This window comes from Eurypyga helias, unplaced genomic scaffold (assembly GCF_000690775.1).
Source record: "Eurypyga helias isolate BGI_N326 unplaced genomic scaffold, ASM69077v1 scaffold30125, whole genome shotgun sequence".
Classification (NCBI taxonomy): domain Eukaryota; kingdom Metazoa; phylum Chordata; class Aves; order Eurypygiformes; family Eurypygidae; genus Eurypyga; species Eurypyga helias.
Window position 1 is genome coordinate 482 of NW_010249966.1, and position 22,212 is coordinate 22,693.

General features: G+C 38.2%; 1 protein-coding gene across 1 annotated transcript in view; it reads right to left on the reverse strand.

Moving 5' to 3' along the window:
* LOC104509579 (basic leucine zipper and W2 domain-containing protein 2) overlaps positions 1–22,212 on the reverse strand; it is a gene marked incomplete at its 3' end in the record, with an annotated part of 22,689 nt that extends 477 nt beyond the window's left edge. The window contains exons 1-6 of the mRNA XM_010151558.1: positions 22,147–22,212; positions 15,444–15,620; positions 14,190–14,293; positions 11,513–11,578; positions 5,121–5,256; positions 1,564–1,673 (exon numbers count right to left, since the gene is read on the reverse strand). Coding sequence (XP_010149860.1) covers positions 1,564–1,673; positions 5,121–5,256; positions 11,513–11,578; positions 14,190–14,293; positions 15,444–15,620; positions 22,147–22,204 — 651 coding nt within the window. The remainder of the gene's footprint in view (positions 1–1,563; positions 1,674–5,120; positions 5,257–11,512; positions 11,579–14,189; positions 14,294–15,443; positions 15,621–22,146) is intronic.

Consider the following 22,212-nt stretch of genomic DNA (forward strand, 5'->3'; position numbering starts at 1 on the left):
TAAAGCCATTATATGCAAAGCACATTTACCATGCCCTCCCAGTACATCCACACATTTACCTCTTAAAAAAGTATACACCTAGTAATACATTTATGGCCCAGGCTCACTGGCCTGATGTCGCTACTTTGCTGAGCAATGATTACCACTAATGCATTAATTAACAACAAAAACCTAAATCCACCTTGTACTGTTAACATTAACTCCTGTAGGCATTTCTGATTCAAAGACACTGCCAAATCTATGATTTATGAAAGCCTAGCTATGTAGAAAAGTTAAAATTATGCTTAAAAATTGTGACAGCAAATGCCCCATCCTGGCAAGGATTCAATGACATTTGCTTACCATCCAGTTCTTTATGTCTAACAATGATTTTTGGGAAGGACAGCACTTTCCCCCCCCGGAAGGACCGCACTCCCCCCCCCCCCCCCCCCCGCCCCCAAAGAAGCTAGAGATCCTCAATCTGTTTCCTCACTGAAAATGAGATTAAGAAGAAACTTTCATGAAGGCATCTATGCATAGGCAACATCATCTGGTACTTTTATAGTTGTTTAATATAGCTGCATAATGAGAGTCAACAGCTGAAAGTTTAATTCAGTCAAGTTGGAAATAGAAATAAGATGCAGTTTGCTTTTTTCTCCTCTCTAATAAACAGTGTTATTAGCCCATTTCCCAGCTTTATGGAGAATTATTTATGACTTGGAGTCTTAAAGCCACATACAAATTAAGAGATGAAGGGGTGTGGGAGGTTGCTTCACTATTGAAAAGTTCTTGCCTAATCATAAATTATTGAGGTAGAAACAGGAAATACTGCTGCAATTCTCCAGGCAGTGCTACACAGGATGTAGCACATTTGATTGGATTATCACAGCAGCATCTCTGTGAGGTTTAAAAAACCCAAACAGCTATTGATCTTCAGAAACACACTGGGAGAGAAAGGCATGTGACACTGCTGTTTATTCATATATACTCTGAATACCTCAGGCCATTGGTACAAACCCAGAACACAGGTTTTGAGTCCAAAGGCTGAAAAGCTTTCCTGCATTACTCCTAGTAGGTCTGCTGTCATCACTGCGGGACCATTTATGCTACCCAGATGGCTACTGATGTGGAAAATCAGCTTGTTGTGCTTTTGTTATACTATTTAAACACTGTGAGAGGACTTTTTTCTTTAAACATGTTTTACTTTTGTAAATAATAAATAAAATATAAAAGATTAGGGTTAGAATTTAAATTTCTAAAGCAACACAGTTGCTGGTGGCATGCTTTGTTAGCAATGGTTAGAAAAAATCCCACATTTAATTAATTCCCAAGTCCCATATATATAGTCTTTCAGAGGCATTTAACTAAAGGGAAAGTAAGAACGTAAAAACAAGTGATATTTAATATTCTTGAACCTGTATCAATGCTACAGCCATAACATTATTGCTGTAATGCAAAATATTTTAAAAATGCCAAGGGACTCTGAGGGGGAGTTAACAGGCTTAGAGCAGTCTATCATTTGCATTTTATTTCCTTCTCTATCCCAATGAGAGATAAGGATTATTGAAAATACAGTGTACTTACTAGCAATCTCTTATCAAGGTTGGCTTTTCTTAAAGCAGAGGTAACAGAATTGGCATCTTTCTCTGCCATCCATGCTTTAAAAAGCTTTACAGCAAAAGATGCTGCAATCCCTGTTTGAAGAAAAACACAAAACACGCTTCAGCAATTTGCAACATGAATTAGAGATGGTTACAAGAATTACAAGGTTACAAAAATGGTTACAAGAATATGGAATGAAAATACATTTATGGAACGGGACCAAACATCTAGAGCTGAAATGCTCATTTTTTTTTTCTTTAATGTAGTATTAATTTTCTGAAATATGCTAGACTGTTTGAAATCTTTTCATCCTTTCTTGCTCATCTCCATTCATTTGTTCAAAAATTTTCTTTGCAATTATTTTTCCTACCTCCCTAATTTACAGACCAAATCCAATGCAAAAGGAAAAATTATGTGTTAAATCAGGAAACAATGGTACAAGATATCACAGGATATTCAGGAATAAGAACTGAACCCCCCCCATATTTTCAAAGGGCTTTTTAGCAAGTCCTGGAACAGGGTTAAGTAACCTTACAATTTCAAGGTAACTGATTGCACCCCAGCCCCCACAGAGGCATTTAGAAGCTGGTAGGACCAGGCACAAATACTATTTTAAATGGAAAAATTCCTCCTCAAGGCACAACTTAGTATTTTCTGCATTAAATCAAAAGAACTCTACCTACACTAGCAGTAGCTTTCCCAGGGGAGCTAAGAAGCCATTACAACCACACCTCCCGCCTATTTCCCTTCGGCACATGTCTTCAGAGCAGCAACACCATGGCTCTGCTCCGGCTTCTCAGCTGCAGCGGCAAGTGCAGGGAGCTGAAGGAGGGCGCGAGGTCTCGGAGATGAACACCCAGCTCATCCTTGAGGGAGGTTCCCTGTAGGCCAGTTATGCTCCTCCATACTGCACTCGTGTCGGCATTCACAGTGCCACTGAGAGTGGTAATAATGATAATGGTGTACCGTGCTACAGCCAGTCGGTATCATTTTCTGTTTCACTTCCAACCAGTCCTGATTCTCTGAGAGCTAGATGGGACCTACTAGTAGGAAGTGGTTTTATCATTCTTAGACACTTTATATAGAGAAATATCCATTCTTTTTGTTTCTAGGATATGTCAACTAAATGAGTCATCAAACAAGAACAGAAAAAATTATTCCCAAAGCAGTGTAAACTTCATTAACATTCATTACAGATCTTGACTGTTATGACAGCTTTGGAAACCTTATTTCAAGAGCTTAGTCACAAAGCACGATCCTTAGAGAAGTACTACATAGAACCATGGATGCAGAATGCCATGCCAAAAGAGAGAGGCCTACAAATACTAATTTGGGCTTGTTTTACATGTTGTAAAATAGGTTCCAAGTGAAACCCACATGCAGTAATCCTAAGTACCATAGGCTGACTACTCAAACCTGACAAAGCCTTGTCAACAACCAGGGGACTTAGGTGTAACGTCCACCTGTAACTTTCTGAAGCTGTAAACACACTTCTGTGTATCTGATGTGCTCAATACCAACATTAAATGTAATTCTCTGGTCTCTGTCATTAAGCACTGTCCCCAGTACCCACATCCTAAACCCTTATTTAAGCTAAAACTTGGAAAAACCCAAGCTTTATGCCCATATAAGAGGGCAGTTGTTCTAGGGCTTCACAACCCACATATGTTTTCAAGCATAATCCCTGTTTATCATTTCTTTTAAATAGCTCTTCCCTTTTTCTGGGTTTTGGGTTGTTTTTAGGGGGTTTTGTTTGGTTGGTTTTTTTACACCCTATTTGCAGAAAGCAACTTCAGCCATTCATTTTATCAATTAACCCCGTTAGCTGCTCCTTGCATTTGCACTGTTTTTTCAGCAGGGGTGACAAGAAGAGTACACTTAACCCTGATGAGGTTTCACCACTGCCTAGACCTTTCCCCCTGTCTCTGCTAGAAATATGTCACCCATGCCCAAAAGACATCTTTTCCCATCTATACATCACAGTAAAATAGTAACAACACTAAAAAAGAGTAATCCTAGAATGAATTAGGTATTTGCCCTCAAACTTGACAGATCTCCTATTAGCACAATCTATTCTCTCTTCCCTTCAGCTGATTCTTTGCCCAAGTTACAACTGCCATGCTGATCAACAACTCCCTCAGCTAATGTTTTTCCTCAGGTACTTGCAGTATTGTTTTTTGTAAATCAAAGTAAGTTATCAAGTTTATTTCTATATGATCTACCTGTTTTAAGCCTTCATCTTTTACCTGTTTTTCATTTATCTTTGTATCTTTTATTATTCTTCCATAAAAGATCTATTCCAGAACACTAACTTAATCTTTTCCTCCTATGCTGACACAGGTACATTTTTAGTATATATAAACCAAGAACCAAAAGTGTATGTAAGGTCCTGGCAAAAGTTTAGCGATCCTAGAAACATACATTTATAGTGCAAATGGAATTTGTTCTGGGATTTGCACTAACAATTGTATTCTTAAAATGTTAAATTTAAAATATATTAAAAAATCACATGAATTTTAAAAATTCGAGCTTTCAGATGTCTCTTGTTTTCTCATAACCAGGAACAGACTTTGATTTGAAAATATTGCAGGCCATCACCCTAAGACATGGATTAGTGCTGTTGTTTGAATTTTCTCCTAGTTTATTTCTGATTCTGAAAGCTGTGGATGATGACAGAGCAAAGCTGCAGCTGCGGCTTTTCTTTCTGCAGCATTTAGAAAACTCATACAATGGTTAGCATGCTGCAAATGAGAACACCGAGTTAGAGTACTTGGTTTTTTTAAATGTAAGTTAGAGTACATTTTAGCTAATACATAGCTCTAACAAAACCAAAAAGATTTCATGAAAACTGTTCAAAACAGACAGTGCATTTGCAATTATTCCAAGTAGTCAGTAACTGGCAGAGAAAGACACTGTTTGGAAAATTAGGACTCCAAGGTAAATGGCTATAAACAACTAACTAACTAAAGCCCCTAAAAATAAGTCATCTCAAAAAGGCATTATATCCTAAGATTGAAAGAACAGTTACTCATCAGATGGTAAATACAAGTCCACGGGAAAGCGTATCAAACCCTGATCCCTAATGGTATGAAGGCAAAATGAGGGTTTGAATTTATTTTTTCCCCCTCTGCAATATCCAGTTAGCCTGGACATGCTCTCTGTCCCACTTCACACTCACAAGATATTGGCAACACCTGTAAAAATGCTGGTAGGCATATCTCAGGAATAGATGTTATACTTCACACTTTTATAGTGTCAGATAATAGGTATTTTCTACAATCTTGCACACACACATGGAATGTCCAAAGCCATAGATCCTTTGGGGTTTATTTTTGGTTTTGTTGCTTTCTTCCTAATGTTTGACTGCCCTCTTAATAGATTTCACAAAGCATGTTGGCCACTGCTGTCTGTACACACTTCTGCTTTAAAATACTGATTTCTGTTGTCCAGTTACAGGCTTCCAACATATAAAATATGGTGCAATATAATACATCTCTGATTTAAGCTAATGTAAGAAAAAAGATCATATAGAAAATTACCTTCTTTGACTATATTGTCAGTGAAGAGGCTTGTTAAAATTGTAGCAGGAAGAGTCCCATTGGCTAACAGGATGCCAGAAAGCATTGCCAGCTTTGTCTGTTCTGTCTCAGTAAAGGCTTTAAGAAACAGTAGAAGCTGTGGGTCAGACAGTGGGGGGGAGAGAAAGATATATTTGAGCCATATATGCAATGATAACAGGTAGATAGCAAATATTAGCAGTTTAATTTCTTATTTCTCAAAAAGCCCCATGATAATTAATAGCAATCACGTCAAAATCAAGTGCCTTTTCACTAACCGCTTATAATTTCACTTTCCATAAGCACACAAGCACGTGGAATACGGCCTTACTCAGAGAGACAAAGCCTGTTTTCTCCAAATATACGTATATATGGATAAAAATAAAAGTGCTGGTTAAAAGCTTGAGACACACAGAAATTACAGGATCACAGACTTGCTGATTTCAATGGGCTGATAGGAGTCTGCCATTCACATCTTCAGACTTCAGACTACACAGTTGCAGTTCCTTTTCTAGCTTACAAAAACTAATACACACATGAACAATAAAAGGATAAGAAGGTTTCCTGTTTTCCTTTTGGGGAAGGGAACACAGCACAATTACAACAGATTTTCTATTGGCTAAAATAAGAAAAATATTTGAAGTTCAGACATTCTTGATAAAGCTGACAACAGACAGACAGGAACAAAAGCTGCTTTAAGACCTCACCATTCCCACTACTAATTACATGAGGAAACAACTAGCTTGAGAAAAAATTACAAATTTCACCATCTTACGTGCTAGAAGATCTGAATTACATGTTTACCTCTTAAAGCCTAAAAATAACAATTAAGTCTAAATATCTTATTTCCCATGTTCAAACACAGTGAATGACTTGAAAGCATACTGATGAAGTACATTATGCCCTTTTCCTTTACATCAGGTAAAACGTTATTAAAAATGAGATTTTCTAAATAGCATTACTGTTAACAATGATGGTTTTTTAACATATTGTTAGCAATTACAATATGATGGGAAAGAGGGGTAGAGCAAAGGGCAGCTTCATTCATTGCAAAAACCTGCTGACTCCCTCAGAAGCTAGGTTACAAATTTACCACCATCACAAAAAAGGAAAAAATAAAAAAGAGAAAAATATAAAGAGACCACAGGCACCCATCTCTGGAGTTAAAAAGGAATTCTCATTTCCTTCTCCAGCTACCAGTGCTTCATTCAGTTACCTTCTGCTGTTGTAACACCCTTTTTCCTTCTCCAAATGAGCAATAGATGCAATCAAAGCAGAACAGCTCATTCTGATGGAAAATTTCCACCCAGTTTCAAAATTAAGGGTATTTCTTAATAACCAAAACCTACTCATACAAAGGGGCAGAATATCAGACATGTCCCTATGCTTGTTTGTTACCATGGACAGTGAGAGCTATTCTCCAATATATCTAAGCAGCTTATTAACTGTAAAGCCTGCTGAATGCAGTGATATTTTAAAAATCCAGGTAGCTAATGAAGTTAAAGCTCATGCAGTGTTTAATGAATAGCTCTGCTCTGTATCAGTGAACAGAACTGAAAAAAGACTCATTCATATGGTACTTCTTACATAACAACATCAGCTTTAAATTACAGCTTACACAGGCTTGAATGATTCAACCACCGACAAATCATTTTTTTTTTTTTCCCTAGAGGGCTTCAGCCAAATGATTGGAACATGCAGTTTTAGCTTAAATGAAAAACTATGAAACTGTAAAATCTCAAGGTATAATTTTATTTCAACCAACTGTGACTCACAACCAAACAATGTACAAAAATTAAGGATGCAGATGAATGGAATTATTATTTCTAAATATATGGATGAGAAACAATTGGTGTGCTGTATTTCCAAATGCAGCAATTAACTGGTATATATAACGATGCAGGGGAAGGAACTCCAGGGCCACATTTATTGGCAAAACTAAAAACATTTTTACAGAATTTCAATATAAGTCTAGCGTAACATGCCTCCTCTAACATGGAGGCCTGGGGATTTAACGCTTTCTTTACACAAGCTTTATCAACAATACCGTACCAAAATGAGATCTGCAGAAGAAAAAAAATAATCAGAAGTAGACCCTTTGCTCTTTAAGTATTGCACCTGTTAACAAACAGGAAACAGCTTTAGATTTCTGTATAGCTTACTTAATTCTCTTTCCTTCTGCTACCATATAAGCAACAGATGAGTATTTTGATTAGAAAGTGGTCACATGGACTACTTTAACATGACAGACCAGGTTTTGACATACTTCTAAGCTGTAACCTCCATTGGGTTTTGTCAGTAATGAGTAGATCGTGAACAGTAACATCCATTCATGTCAGATTTGAGTCATGAAAGCAACAACAGCAGTAAATCCAGCTGCAAAGTCAGTTATGCACTCCAAGTGGAGAAAGATCCTAAGAGAAGAACATCCAAACATTTATCAACTCCAGTTTTAAGAAAACTGTATTTGTTCAAATGTTTTGGAAGGTCTGAAATGATGCATCTATGAAGTTCAGAGTCTCATCCTCTTCCCTTTTATTTGAAACATGTTTCTTGCAAGTCTCTTGGAATGAATCAGAATTACAGTGTTCTTGAAGCGTACCCCACTGCAGTATATTTTGAGTAGGAATGTGGTGCTCTACACATATCTCGCTGCTTAAAGTACTGCTGGTCCTACCAGCGTAATTGTTGTTTTACTAATATTTTTTAATAAACTTATAGATGTCATTTTCTGCTGTTCAATTATATTATTCTACACTTCAAGCAACTGTGAAACAGCATAATTTAGGGGAAAACTAGGTAATAGGAAGAATCAAAACCTTTAATAAACCCACTTAAAAACTATCAAAAAGAACTAAATGTCCAGTTCTAATCTGCCATTTCAGATTTTTATTGCCGATTACTTTAAGAGCTCTTCTTTTACCATCATGATCACAAACCTCAGCAGGGAAGTCACAAAATGTCCCAGTTACTTCAGAATAGTACCAAGCCACCCACAGAAAGTTCTTCAAGCTGATGCTTCCCTGCTGTTAGCCAAGCACTGTCATTACTCCTTTTGTTACAGATACAGATTGATTCCAGGCATAAAATGCACAATTCTGGCTCACAATTCTGTATTTCTATCATAACTCTAAAAACTCCCACCTATTTAAGTGGGCGTTCAGAATGCCTAATAAGCACAAGACCAGACCTAATGTGCTGTTCCATGCTATTTTTGTCTTTAAAGAAAAAGTCTTTTAAGCACAAATTCTGAGTATAAAAGATAGGCACAAGTAAAGACACACACAACAAGAACTTAGAAGAAAAACAAGTGCTTCTGTTCTCCTCTTGCAATTTGGAAACCTTAATGGAGAAAATTAAGGAATCCTATCCACACAGGGAGTGTGAGGTCTTTTTATATCTTCATTAGCTGAAGTGGTCTATTGCTTTAGCATCTGAGAGTTTGAGCACTGAATTGTCAGCAGCTGAGAAGGCACCTAACATAACAGATAGGACTGATTAATTTAGTTGACTTAGCATCTCTGCTTACTCCCCATTTGATCTCAGAATGTTACTCTCCTTTTATTTCATAACTACCAGCTTGACTTGGGGTTCTTTTCATTAGGAAAACAGAACACAAAGGACCTCATAACATGTCCCCGTACTTCACATGCCCTCATATGACTCATAATATTTACCAGTGTTAAGACCAAAAATACACTTATCTGTACTTTATCCCAAATTTTATAATAAAAACCCTATAGAGAATGCTATGTAAACTTACAAATATAGTACACAGACAGCTAATACTGCATGCTTCATCCACTGACCTGATCAGAAATAGAGATGTGAGAAAGATGAACACAAATTTGGAACTGAGACTTTTACTTAAATCAATGCAAAATGTTGTCATAGGTCTATGCAGGTACACTGGGCAGTGCTCATATGGACTTAAGCTGCCTACATTAAAAACCAGCAGGTGAGCAATGCACTTTAAATCCTGGTCTTCTGTTGAAATTATTTGCACAAAATAATTTAGTTGTAGAAATGTAGATGTACAGTTTGCGTATGTCACTAGAAGAAAAAATAATTTGTAATTCGGGGGGAGAGAATTAAGAATTCAAACATTTGAAAGCTGGAAACAGGCACAAAAGGGAAACGTGCTGGGAAATAATCATGACAAAAAATAAAATGACAAAATTATGAACTCGAAGAAATAAAGCAAATACTTGTATGAATACTGCTGCTAAGACAATTTCTCTTGAAAGAGAAGTCCCACTGACACCGTCTGGTTCTTTAAAGTGAAACTGCTGGTATGGCCTTGGTGGGTGTTTTTTAGCGTGACTTTATTTGAGAAGAGCTTATTTTCCCTCAAGTACACTAGATGCTTAATAAATCTGCCAGAAAAATCACTTTCATTGATAGGACAGTGACCCATGAAACAATATCAAGGAGTTGCTTGCTCTCTTGCTTTTCTAACCGTCATTTAACTGCAGTAGCCTTTGAACCACTAAATCTTGCAGAAACACCTTCTAGAAAACCTTCGCAGCTACTCTCATACACATTACTGCACACAGGTATAAGACAGTTAAAAACTCAGCAGCCTCATCAGTGAGATGACAGCCATGTGATATGTGGGTTCACACAAGCAGGGGGATGGAGAAGGTAAGCAGAAGACAACTACGAATAGTCCTCTAGGGTTCTTAAGTCATGACAGCACAGGTGAGATACAGAGGCCCAAACCTCAACAACCACCTTCCCAATTTCTAATTCTCAGATAAACTGCATTTACTAAGCAATAGGATGTACCTGGCACCCATGCCGGAAGTCCAGGTCCTCAGGAGCCATGCCAAGATTTGCTTCAGCGCCAAGGGTGACAATAGAAGGGCAGATGGAAAAATTACCCCACCCCCCAGCCTAGGATCACTATGCAAACCTAACCTCATGATTTGTCATACAAGATACAATCTGACACTGAAAACTATACAAAAAGCAGGTACATCAAAATGAGATTTGCAGTCTGCAAGGTGAACAAACCCACTCTGACCCCATGCTGCCATGGCTAAAGTTTCCAATAGCTTTAAATAAGTAGCATGGCTCTGCCACACTGTACCCCAAATTATTGTTTTCTCTCAAGGTACTGTGTAGTTAATCATCCCATCAGAGGCAGTTGTTCCTCAGCTGAAGAGTCACATTAACTGTAGTCTTGTCACTGAGTGTAAGAAAGTGAATTCTTAGAAACTTATATGATTCAAAACCAAGCAAGTTACAGGAGAGAGAGGAGGCGGCTTGAATTGACACGGCATTTGCTTAATATGCTGAACACTCTGAAACTTGAATGCTATGAGTCAGCGCTTCTCATGGCAGTGATTATAGTAATTAACAACAAGAACACTAGATTTGTGTGGGGATAGAGGTAAATTTAGTTCTAGAATGATGTACTGAGCAATCAGCACCAGCTAATAGGCATTCTGGCCACAAGCACAAAAATAATTTCCTGTATGAGCAAAAATGTATAAATCAGAGCCAAACTCATTTAGCTACCAGAGGTGGTGGTGAGGCATCACACTCCAGACTTAGCCTCACTTGACCCTTGCAGTAATCGTTCTAATGTTTAAATAATATGGAAACACACTTCTAACAAATATGGCATTTTAGTTACAGGACAGGTTTTGCCATTATCAGCATGCCTATTAACTTACAGCACAGCAATGTTTATTCAGGCCATTAGAGAGAAGAGAGAAGATATTTACATCTGTTACTAGGAACTCAAAACAGACAGAATAGATCTGTATTTTGTTTTTCAAAAATTTCTACCCATGTTTCTCCTGTCTCCTTAGAAGTCAGTATCGCAAAACAGAACAGTATCCACAAATATCCACTACAGTCTAACAGGCAAATCCTAAGCACTCTGCCAGTGGTGATGACTTTTTCTTGCACATATCTATGAACTCGAATACAAAATCTTGTGGTTAGGACTCGTTCCACATTCCACTCATACATCAAGTGACATTCTGCAAAGCAACTTACATTTATCCTATGGAAAAAACATACCACAGAGAAGCTGTTCTATATCAGAGCAGTAATACCTCTTCTCATTGAGAACTACACCCCCCCACCCCCCACCCCAAGCACACTGAAGGTCTGCACAGAAAAACCTGGGATAAGAAGGCAAGCTTGGTCAAAACAACCAAAGGAAGCATTAATTCAGAATTTCTCTACATCAAGCGCTGTCAGAGCTAAATTTGCAGACTACAGCTGCCACCTGTAGATTCCATCCTCTTTTCCAGCAGAGCTAAATAAAATACATAACAGCACAGCAGTTGTACATATGGAATTGCATTAGACAGAGTGAAAAATGGTAATGTTTAAGAGGAGACTGCCACCAACATTACCTTTTTGATTTCATCTTCAAATGCTTTCTCCAGGTATTTGTATCTCCTGATAAGTTTATTGAAGACCTAAATATAAAACACAGATGAACAAAAAAGGCAGATGGAAACATGACTGTCACTGCTCAATCCATAACAGAACAATTTTTTCTTATCTCTACAGCGGGAAAGAAAAAGTAGGAAGCACTACTGGCTTCTCACACTCTAACACTCCACTGCACAGTTTTCCCTTAGACATTGTTTCCAGGAAATAAGCAGCTAGCAGAATTATATTTCTGCAGTCATCTGTTCTGTTGTTATCTGTGTCTCATGGCAGACCATGAAATGTGAGCACACTAGTAGAGAAGGACAAGTGGAAAGATACAAGTTTTGCAACTCCTGCTTTATAGCGCGATGTTTGAATCTGAGAATTTACTGCAGTTTGAGCCTTCCATACTTCTCAAAATGTTATTCCTACTCTACTTCACACCCTATCCATGGATCAACAGCAGGGGAAAGGAGATTAACTCTGCACCCTTCCCCTGGTAACACAGCTCTCTAGGGACACTGCCAGGTATAAGGTGATGGAGCAAGGAAGTCAGGTAGCACTGCTGGGCATCTTCAGCAGATGCAGGATCTCTGTCAAACCCACCAAGATGAGTGCTTACAGCAGAACACACTACTGCCTGGGAAAGAGGAAGAACGTTTGACAAAGCTTTCAGGACAGGCATGCTCCTGGAAACACTTTTTCTCCGGTTTTCAGCATTTGTTGCCCATCATGTGATAACAGATTATGAAAGCAGAAGCAGCACAGGTGCAGGGTGCATTCAGATGGAAGAAGGGAGAGATAAGGAATCAAATAAACAAAGCACTGCTCTCAGGACTGTGCAAAGGGCACAAAGCATATGACTGTCACAGGTTAAAAGGTTTATACGGGGAACAAATTACATTGTTGTCAGGCTGAATGGGGGTGGGGGGAACAAATTAAGTTTTGAAAGTTTCAGTTCACTTTTCAGGGAATAAAATACATCTAAACATGCTAAATAGTAGTGTTTCAGTTCAGAACAACTGATAATCAAGTTGTGGCCATGCTGAGAGACAGACACAAGCTAGCTTCTTGTTTGTATTTACAAACAAAACTCTATATTTTTCCAAGTCCCTGTAAGTGACAGAAGTACACTTCATAAGCAAATAATCCATTAAAATATCAACACTCTTTGAATTGCATCCATGACTAAAACCACTAAAAACAGCCACAGTACTGGTTCATCTGGGAGTCTGAGTAAGAAATTACCTAGAAGATAAGGTAATCACTTAAGTTAGGCTAAATTCACTATTTTAGCCTAACTCCACTTTTTCATAATACAATAAGAGCTCTATTTCCCTTTGTGCATGAAAAAAACTGATGAGGTCTATAAAAGGATACATCTGTTCAGGCATTAACTACAAAATGTTGACTTATTTTGGTGACTTTTGGTTTGAAATGCAGAGAATATGTTAAAAATTCCACTGCTTCAAGTCCTGAAGCCTTCCTTTCCATTTTCCAACATGCAATCTTTTATTTTAAAGTTAAATTTCTCCTTGGAGGACTGGTACTGTCAATTCTTATGATGAAATAGTGAAAATATTAAAATTCAAGAAGACAAATTGGTTAATGCCTTTACCAATACAGATTTTCCTGAAGTAGAATACCCTGTTTTTAAGGGATGATAAAGCTGATACAAAGATATAGACTCCCTTCCCAGAAATAAGTATATTTCATTTCTTCAGATTATCAAAGATGTGCTTTAGAAGAGGCTTTCTGCTATTTAGCAAACATTCGTTACCAATGCAGATTCTGATCCCAGCACCCTCTAAATCAATCATGCACCTTTTCAGCAACTTACCACCCTCAACACCTTAGGAGGGACAGTGGCTTTTATGCTTTCAATTACTGTCACCAGCACCCCAATAATAACTAGTTATTTTAAAAGATATATATGTTACTTAAGTAACAATAGACTTTTGACATGTGGGAGTTTCAAAGCTATTGCATTTTTATGCAATCCTACTTGTATCCAGAATTGCATGGAAGCTTTGAACTTTGAATAGAGTTCTTAGTGCATTTTCTCATATAATTATTATCTTCCATTAAGGAGTTACGCAATGTTAGCTTCTCTTCAAAAATGTTTTAGGCTTCATTGCTTTTTTGTATTAATTTCACATAGGCCTATTTGTGCCAGCCTTACTCCTGCAAAAAGAAATTCCATATCGCACATTAGGAGAAATGAAAGCTCTTGGAATATATGCCCCATTCCTAACTAGTTATGCAACCAAAGGTTGGAGGCGTGAGCTTTATATTTATTTGTCATTCATTTACTTCATGTGTTTCTAAAAATATGTTCATAGAAATCTTTCATGCTGCATACAGAAAAGGTCAACAAAAATAATAAGGATGGCATCTAAAAATATACTGAACCAACAGCAGACTGAAGTAAGAAAGACTGCTTTCTGTAAAAGAAAGTGTTGCTAGCTGTGATCATATTACCTTAGACATCCTATTTTCTTACCTAAAATTTAAAGGTTATGGCAGATCACTGGTTAACTGGATTTTTGATTTCCCTGTAACTAGCCTACTACAGCCTAGACAGCCTGCAGATGTTCCACTGTAATCCTTCTGATGCATAAATGGACAACAGTCAACCACCACACCTCTACTGACCTGAGCATAATTTCGGATGGCATCATGATCTTCGTCTGCAAAAAATACACAGTGGTTGGTCATCTTGGTCTTGTCGTTGTCATCTATGCGTGTGCCTCCAGGAGCTAAAAGAAAGTGGGGGAAAAAAAAAAAGGCAAGAAACAATTTCTCACTTTAGAGAATGCTTTATAATACTAAGATTTCAGAAGTCTAATCAGTCTTATGTTAGTATCCGTGAGGCAAAAGGCAAGGGTAAGAGCTAGCTGGGGAGAGAGGGGAACACAGAGACTGAGATTTGCAAGGCTGTGGTGGCACCTGACAGAAGGGACAGCTGGCCAATATGCTGCACCTCAGATCACAGAGACCTCACAGGACTAGGAGATTCAGAACACACTAAGGAATCTTAGCTGGTTTTGAGAGCACTGAGAATGATCAAATAAGTATGGGTGGAGCATAACCCTTGCATATATTTTAACTACTACTTGAAACTCCACATTAATGTAAATCCTTTCTGAAATGTATTAGCACACTGTTACTAGTTTGAGGACTCGGAACATCCTTCTAACCCTTATAATGCTTACCAGGCTCACATAAACATTCCAACTTCTACTTATTCTGTTGAGAGCTTTTTTCCTAGGCATTTCCACCAGCTTTTGTTTCTTGCATTACCTCATGTCTTTCAAAAGCATCTTTTCTTCTTACACACCAAAGAGCAGGAAGCAGGAATCAAACCAACATGACCAGTAAAAAGAGTCAACTTGTTCAAAATATAGAGAAAGGTGAAAGGAAAGGCACGTTTTTGCCTAAGCTGCCACTGATACCTGGGAGAAATGCCCCATGAACATCCACATAGCATTCCTCATTATCCTTCACTTCTCTTAGCTACCCTTTGTTGCAACTTCTACAAAGCAAGCCTTGCAGCAGCTAAAAACCTGAAGTATTGTATTACACCTTTTTATGCTAATAAATTCCTCTGCTTCCCCTAGTTAGAGTCTCACTTTCTTTGCTGCATTTATATGCTGTTTCAACTCAGACTGAAGGCTTTCCAGAGCAGTGTCCATTTGTTGTGGTATTTGCAGAAAGCCTCACACAATCAAGTCCCTAAGTACTACTGCACTACAAACAGTAAACAATGCTATGATATGAGACACAAGAAGTATTTAGATAAGTGAAATTTTAATACAGTTTACAATTTCCACTTTGTAAAGGAAAACAGCATCTGAAAAGAAACAAGGCTGATCATCACAATTCTTTATCAGGTACACTGCAGGTTACCTAGCATGCTGCCAGCTACCAAAATATCAAAGAGCGTGTCGGCATAGCGGCGATAATCAAGTCGTGAGCCAGCTGCATCCAGAAACTTGGCTATAGCCTCCAGGTCACTCCCAGCTTCATTGAGGCCTTGCACAATCGTATCCCTGAAGACTGTGGGTTCAAATTTCTCCTTTTCATCTGGAACAGAGGTAAAGGAGAAAGAAAAGGAGAGAGAGTCAGTTTTTAAACTTTCTGTTAAAATCTTGTATCAGCCAGCAATTGAAATGACCATGGAACCTAAACATATTCTTCCCATTCTGGTCAACACACCAAAAGTTTGTTTGGCTTTTATTACCTCTGGAAATTTTGAAGTGTTTACCCTCACTTCCCTCTCTTCTTCATCCCCCCTTCAGTACCAAAACACACACAAACATATGGGAATAAATAAATAAAGGGGAGGAAAAGCAACTATTGAAACTGTTTTCAAATTTCATACTCTTCCTTCTCTTAATGTGTGTATCGTTATGCATTGCTAAATCTGACAGCAGAATAAAGTGAATGTCAGTTATGTGTACATAATCTCACTGTAGGAACACTCCATTTTTCATGTCTTGATATTTTTCTTTGAATAACTCCGGTTGCATATCTAAAATGTTTTCAAAAGACAAGTCTTCAGGAAAATAAGAGACCAAGGTATTCATAAAAATAGTTTTTCTGTAAACATTTAGGACCAGGCACTACAGTGTAAACAAGAATTTATCTTTCATATTCACAGACCTAAGCAGCACTAGGAAGACTCACATACAGCGCTCACATTGCATTTTCTACAGCTGTCCCTGGTTAAACTAGGTTAAGGTACAGCCTGACCCCCAGACAACATCCCTGTGTCAAGGCCATTAGCCACAACCTCCAGATAAAGCTAGGTAGATTTACCCAGACCTCCACCTGCTTTTTCTTACAGGCTGTTCACAGCTTACCAGACACTTGAAGCTTCTTAACAAAACAAGTCCCAGCTTTATGTAAGGACACACACAATATGCTTGTCACCATCAAAATAACTCTGAACTTCAGAAGCAGAGCAGTGATTTGTTCTGTGACACTCAAAAACCAAAACTAGTTTGTTATCACCTGCTAACGCAAATGCTGATACAAGTTCTTAGAAAAACCTGCACATATTATATCCGGATGATAAATCCAGAGATTTTTAGCTACTAAGACAAATTAGGAATGGTAAAATTCCTGTCTAAACATGTGCTAATGCACTCTGAAATGTGCCATCTGCAACCCTCCCAGGCTTTTTGGGAGAAGCAGATCTGGACATTACACATCATCTGGCCATAGGTTTCCTTTCCCTGCGGCTCACAGTGCAGCTTTTTATCCCAAACATTAACCAAAAGCAACCCCCAAAAGACCTTGTTTTCTGATAGCCTTTCTTTCCTCCTCACACAATAGCCTTAAGGCCATTAAATAACAAGTTTACACACAATGACTCCTTTTATCAGCTTTACACAGTTTCTAGTATAGAAACGTTTCTCTCTCTTGTTCCCCTGCATGTGCTTAGAGTGCACTATTCTACCATCTTCAGGGTATCACTTGCCCCTTCTACCCCTCTTCCAATGCATTCCTTACCCCATAACAACTGTATCTAGAAAGCACAAGCAGTCCCTCCCACTCAAGTGTCCCAGGCCACTGGGAAGCTCAGTGGACCAGCCAACTGGTGATTCCAAGGAGCCTGGCGGCATGCAGCCAACAGCAGCTCCAGGGATGACTGTCAAGCTCCCTGGAAAAATGAAGCATCACCTGATCTTCCAGAAATTCCATGCTATGCCTAACTTTTAGTGGCTTGACTCTTAGCTATCTCCAAGTGACTTGCTGCCCCAGCCCCTGAAGCTGACCTCCTCAGACCAAAGCTGGGGATTACTCAACAACATGGGACACCCACATGCACACTCAGGAAACCAACCGTTCCCAACCCCAGCTCGTCCTGAAGCGATGCACACACACACACAGTGCCAACCTAGCTTCTCCCCTATCACACTCTCATCATCCAATAAACTATGGAGTAAGCCCCTTCTCTGGGCTGCAAGTGACTTCTTCCTGTGTTTTTACTTCACCCCAGACCTTGGAGATATTTATGCTCTCAGTCATTCAGCTGGGATGAAGATCTGGAGTGTGCCCTTTGAGTAACCACCTCTCACACCTGCAGGGCAAGCCCATGGCAGACAAACCAGAGAGGGTCAAGTGGGGGAACTGACGAACAAGCTCTGGGAAATGCCTACAGGGAAGCACACTACTGGAATCCCATCTGAGATATCACACCCATTACCAAATAATCAGTTGCAACTCTCTTCAAACTTTAAATACTAAAACAACCCAAAACAAGCAACAAACCGATCAACCCACATACAAACAAGTTTTTACTGAAGTATGTGCACTTCAGGCAGTTTTATTTGCACACCAGAAAGACAGCTCCACCCATAAACAAGTATCCAAGTATAATTATTCTCTTTTGGGTTACCAAATAAGCACGTATTATTTGCAGGATAAAACCAAAATGCTTGATGACTCATTAGCTAGTAAGAAGACAGAGTTCTGTCTTAAGAGTTTAAAAAAAAAAAAAATCCTATTTTACTTTTTCAACTATATTTTGTTTAAGAATTTAAGATGTTCATGTCTAAACTGAGAAGTGTTATATGCTTGGTGCCATGGGTACACAGTGCTTTGTACAAATACAAACACCATGATTTACATTTCTTAGCTATTTTAAACAGATTCTTCTCCTGTCCCAGAAGTTCTGCTCTCATCTGGAGTACCCTACTATTTACTTGACTATCACAATCTAAAGATTTACCCAGGAAGAGGAGGTAAACTCATTGCATGAAAAATGATTTATAATTTTGTTGAAACATTTTGCTACCAAGCTAATGTACTGAAGAGGAAATGCTGATGTGATACAACTATAACAGGGTGAGTAAGAAGCCATCATCAAGAAGCGGTGACAGTATGTTGAGCTGTCAAGTACATAATTACTAAACAAGCACAGTTTCAATCAAGGGCTAGCGGAGGCAGGTGTAGCTTGCAGATGTGATGCATACAATATATGTATTGCTATACATAAGTGCTATACACAGCTTTTCATTTTCAGCATGTTCCCAGATCCTTATTTTCTTTCTTTTGCTTCTAAGAAAATCACAAAGTCCATTTATACATCCTTCCTTAAGAATTAACTTTAACTGTCCAACAGAAGGCCCACAACTGTCTTTTTGTGGAAGAAATACGACATGCCCTGTTCGGCCCCTGCTCTGACTTCATGTTAACCTATAGGCATTTTTACCTTTTTACTGAACAGTTTTCTTCCTGAAAGAAAGCAATATGCACTGTTCTGCTTAGCTCCTCTTTATGCTGCCATTTGCCTTTTTGCATCATTTTTTTAGCAGATACTAACTATATGTTATCCATACCGTGGAAACAAACTTGGGGCTCAGGTATTGCCTGTCAGTTTACTTTAAACAATATGCACTGTTTGTTCCTGTTAACGCTTCGGGAAGCTTTTGTCCTACAAGTATTTGTCAACTGTCTGGATACATAAATTTTCCTTATTTTCTACTGGTATTTCTGCTACGCCTATTTCTTCCACTTCACAAGGCAGAAAGTATCAATTTTCATGTGTGCAAGTACAACGCAGTCAGTGCAAGCCATATCCCACGTATCTGCACCATAAGCACAAATCCTGGCCAGATGCTAACTACTGCTGACCTTTACCAAAATGCAGTATTCAGCATATACAGAGATTATATTAAAAAATGAACCCATTTTCTTTACCCGGATTGTTAAAAACTTTACATGGAACTATGAGATGCCTCCTTCCCCTGGAAGGTTCATCCCTCTACAACATCATTTTTCTTCATTCAAATCTTTTTAAAGCAATTTTATTGCCTGCCATTATATATGCTGGAGACAAAGTTTATGCCTTTTATTGAATCAACTAATAGAGGTGGAGGGAGTGAGATTTACAAGCTCCTCCTTCATAGTCCTCTCTCAGTATTTTAGACACTAGGCAGACTTTCAAACTTTAAAGAAAAAAAATTTAGCATCTTCTTCCTTTTCTGCTCTCTGAAAGCTCAAAAATTGTTCACGTTCGGAGACCAGTTACAGCTAGCTGACCAGTAAGAGTTCATATAGACAATTATTTTTATTAGACAGCTCACTGCTATGCCACACCTTCCTGTCCCCTCAGATGATAGCGCTCCTGGGAGCTGCATTAGGGGAAAGAGAATCATGAGACACAAATCAACCAGTAAGTTGGAATCAGTCATCTCTCAAGACAGCTCGCTCACTCCAGCATTTCTGCATTTCAAACCCCTCTGCTTGCCTGGTACGCACAACAGAATAGTTTCTGAAAACTGAAATGCCACAGCCAAACCACAACCACTGCGCACTCTCCTACCTGGGTGAAATTTCATGACCCCCTCACACACTGGAAGTCAGGATGTAAAAATAAAAAAAACCTAGTAGTATCCTCTAGTCTAAGTGCAAGACACAGCAGTCTGTGACACTGCTATGACAGAAAAAGAAAGTGTATATACACCCAGAAGGGAACAAACATGCTAGGAAGCCATTTCTCTTCCTCAAGCCCCCTGCCTCCAGAAAGATAATAGGTATCCATCCACACTATTTTCTAAGCAGGATCCTCATATACTAAGGCAACAAGAATACCACCATTTTTGAAGGAAATTTTATGTTTTAAGCACATAAAGAAGTGTTTGCATGTTAATATTTCTATATTAAAGCCATTTAATAACCCTGATCCCATTTAAATAATCTCTCAAAAAACCCCAAAGATCCACACCCCCCAAGTCTTTTCCACCTAGTCAATGAGTATCTAGTGTCACTTCCAATCACTGTAACAGCAACTCAAGAGATAGGCACAGAATTACACATACAAGCTCTTTATTTATTGTAATTATTACTTGTACTAAATAGGAATCAAAGACCAAACCTGTACTAGGACCCACTATACCAAATACATTGGAAAACATGGACTGAAAAGGAAGTCATGATGAGAGAGAATGTTCTAATATCGTTTTAGCAAATAACACATGTACCATAACTGACAGACCTAGACTGAATAATGGATTGGATCAGTCCAGCAGTATGTGTATCTGATTGCTTTTACTGGTTGATCTGACGGAGGTATTTCTTTAGGGATCATTAATTACACTGCTCTAGCTACATCTCTGCTGTTGCTAGTTATTGCAGTCTATTGCACAATGTTCTGGACCATGCTCGTAGAAAATCCCACTAATTAATGCAGCATCATGGCATTTAATTACAAACAATACAGTTTTCTTGTTTTAATTAGCTACACCTACGAATGCTGCACATGCATCATGACATTTTAAATTTAAGAGACCGCACTGGTCAAAGTAACAGAGAAAGCAATGCATGCAAGGAAGGAAAGATGAGAGAAAGCTGGCACCGCTTTTTAACATGACTGAAAACAAACTGGTTTGGAATTCCCATCCAAGCTTTGTGACCATCCTAAATCTTACACAACTCAGCTCTTCAGACTCATGATAGAATTTGTAATTACCTGAGAAAGGTTGCAAACTCATTTTGTTTCTCTCATCCATGCTGAGAAACTGCTCTTATTTACATTTTATGGCACAAGTAGTTAAGACCGGCTGTTAGCATTTGATCAGAAACAGGAAAGTCAAGATGGAAAAAGTCTGTTGCGGGACAGATAGGAACCACACCTGTGTGTGCTCTAACAATCTGCTATTGCAACAGCAAAATATCAAAGCCTTCTTTTCACAAATCAGACAATCTTTTATTATACTTCTTTTTGCTCTCTGCCCCAAAGTGTTGGGAATTCATCTCAGACACCTACATCATGTCAAATGAACTCTGAGTACAGTATAAGCAAGCATGCTAGGATGACACTCGCTGTACAGAATACCTAGATGATCAGTACAATTAGCACCACTTAGCTTTTTTTAAAAAAATGATGCAATATTGTACATAAAGAGAGTGTTTGTCATCTTTACAGAAAATCAGTATCACAGTGAGTAAAAGGAACTTACGCAATGGTAATTGTTTTATTTTAACAATAAAAAACCCAAACAACACTAATATATCAGAAATATTTGTGAAAAATGAGCTTTCTGACTTCTGTTGCTATATATAAACAGGGCTAAGGAGAAGATCTGACCATCTCATGGAGAAGGAAGGTGAGAACATTTCCTTTTTACATGTGAAAGGTTCATTTATAGAGATGGCATTGACTTGAGTCAAAGAAATATAAACAAAAACTTAAAAAAAAAGCAGACAATTGTCTTTATGTAACCTTTACATAATAGCTCATATTCTGCTTTCTTAGTTGAAAGAGACATTTTAAGAAACACTTGAATTAAACATCTAACAAGTTTTATTCCTTGTATGTAAGTATACTATAAACGGAGTTAAAGTAATTTTTAACTGAGGTTTCAGTTTAAAATTTATTCAGCTTAACAGCTAATAATCCTAAATTTTATAGAAAGTCCTAAAATACATAAAGTAAATAAAATTCGTAGAAGTTAATTAAAAGTAACATCTGCACTTTGAATATCGCTTCAGAGAAGGGGAGAAAAACCTTAATCCTATTGGATTTTCAATTATTCCACCTGCCGTGTTTCTACTATTTTAACAAAGAGAAAAATAAAGTAAAAAGTGTAACATAACCTACCCCTCTTCCTAGTTTTGAACCGCTGGCCTGTTAGCACTGGCTTCTGATTCTTATTCATAAAATTTC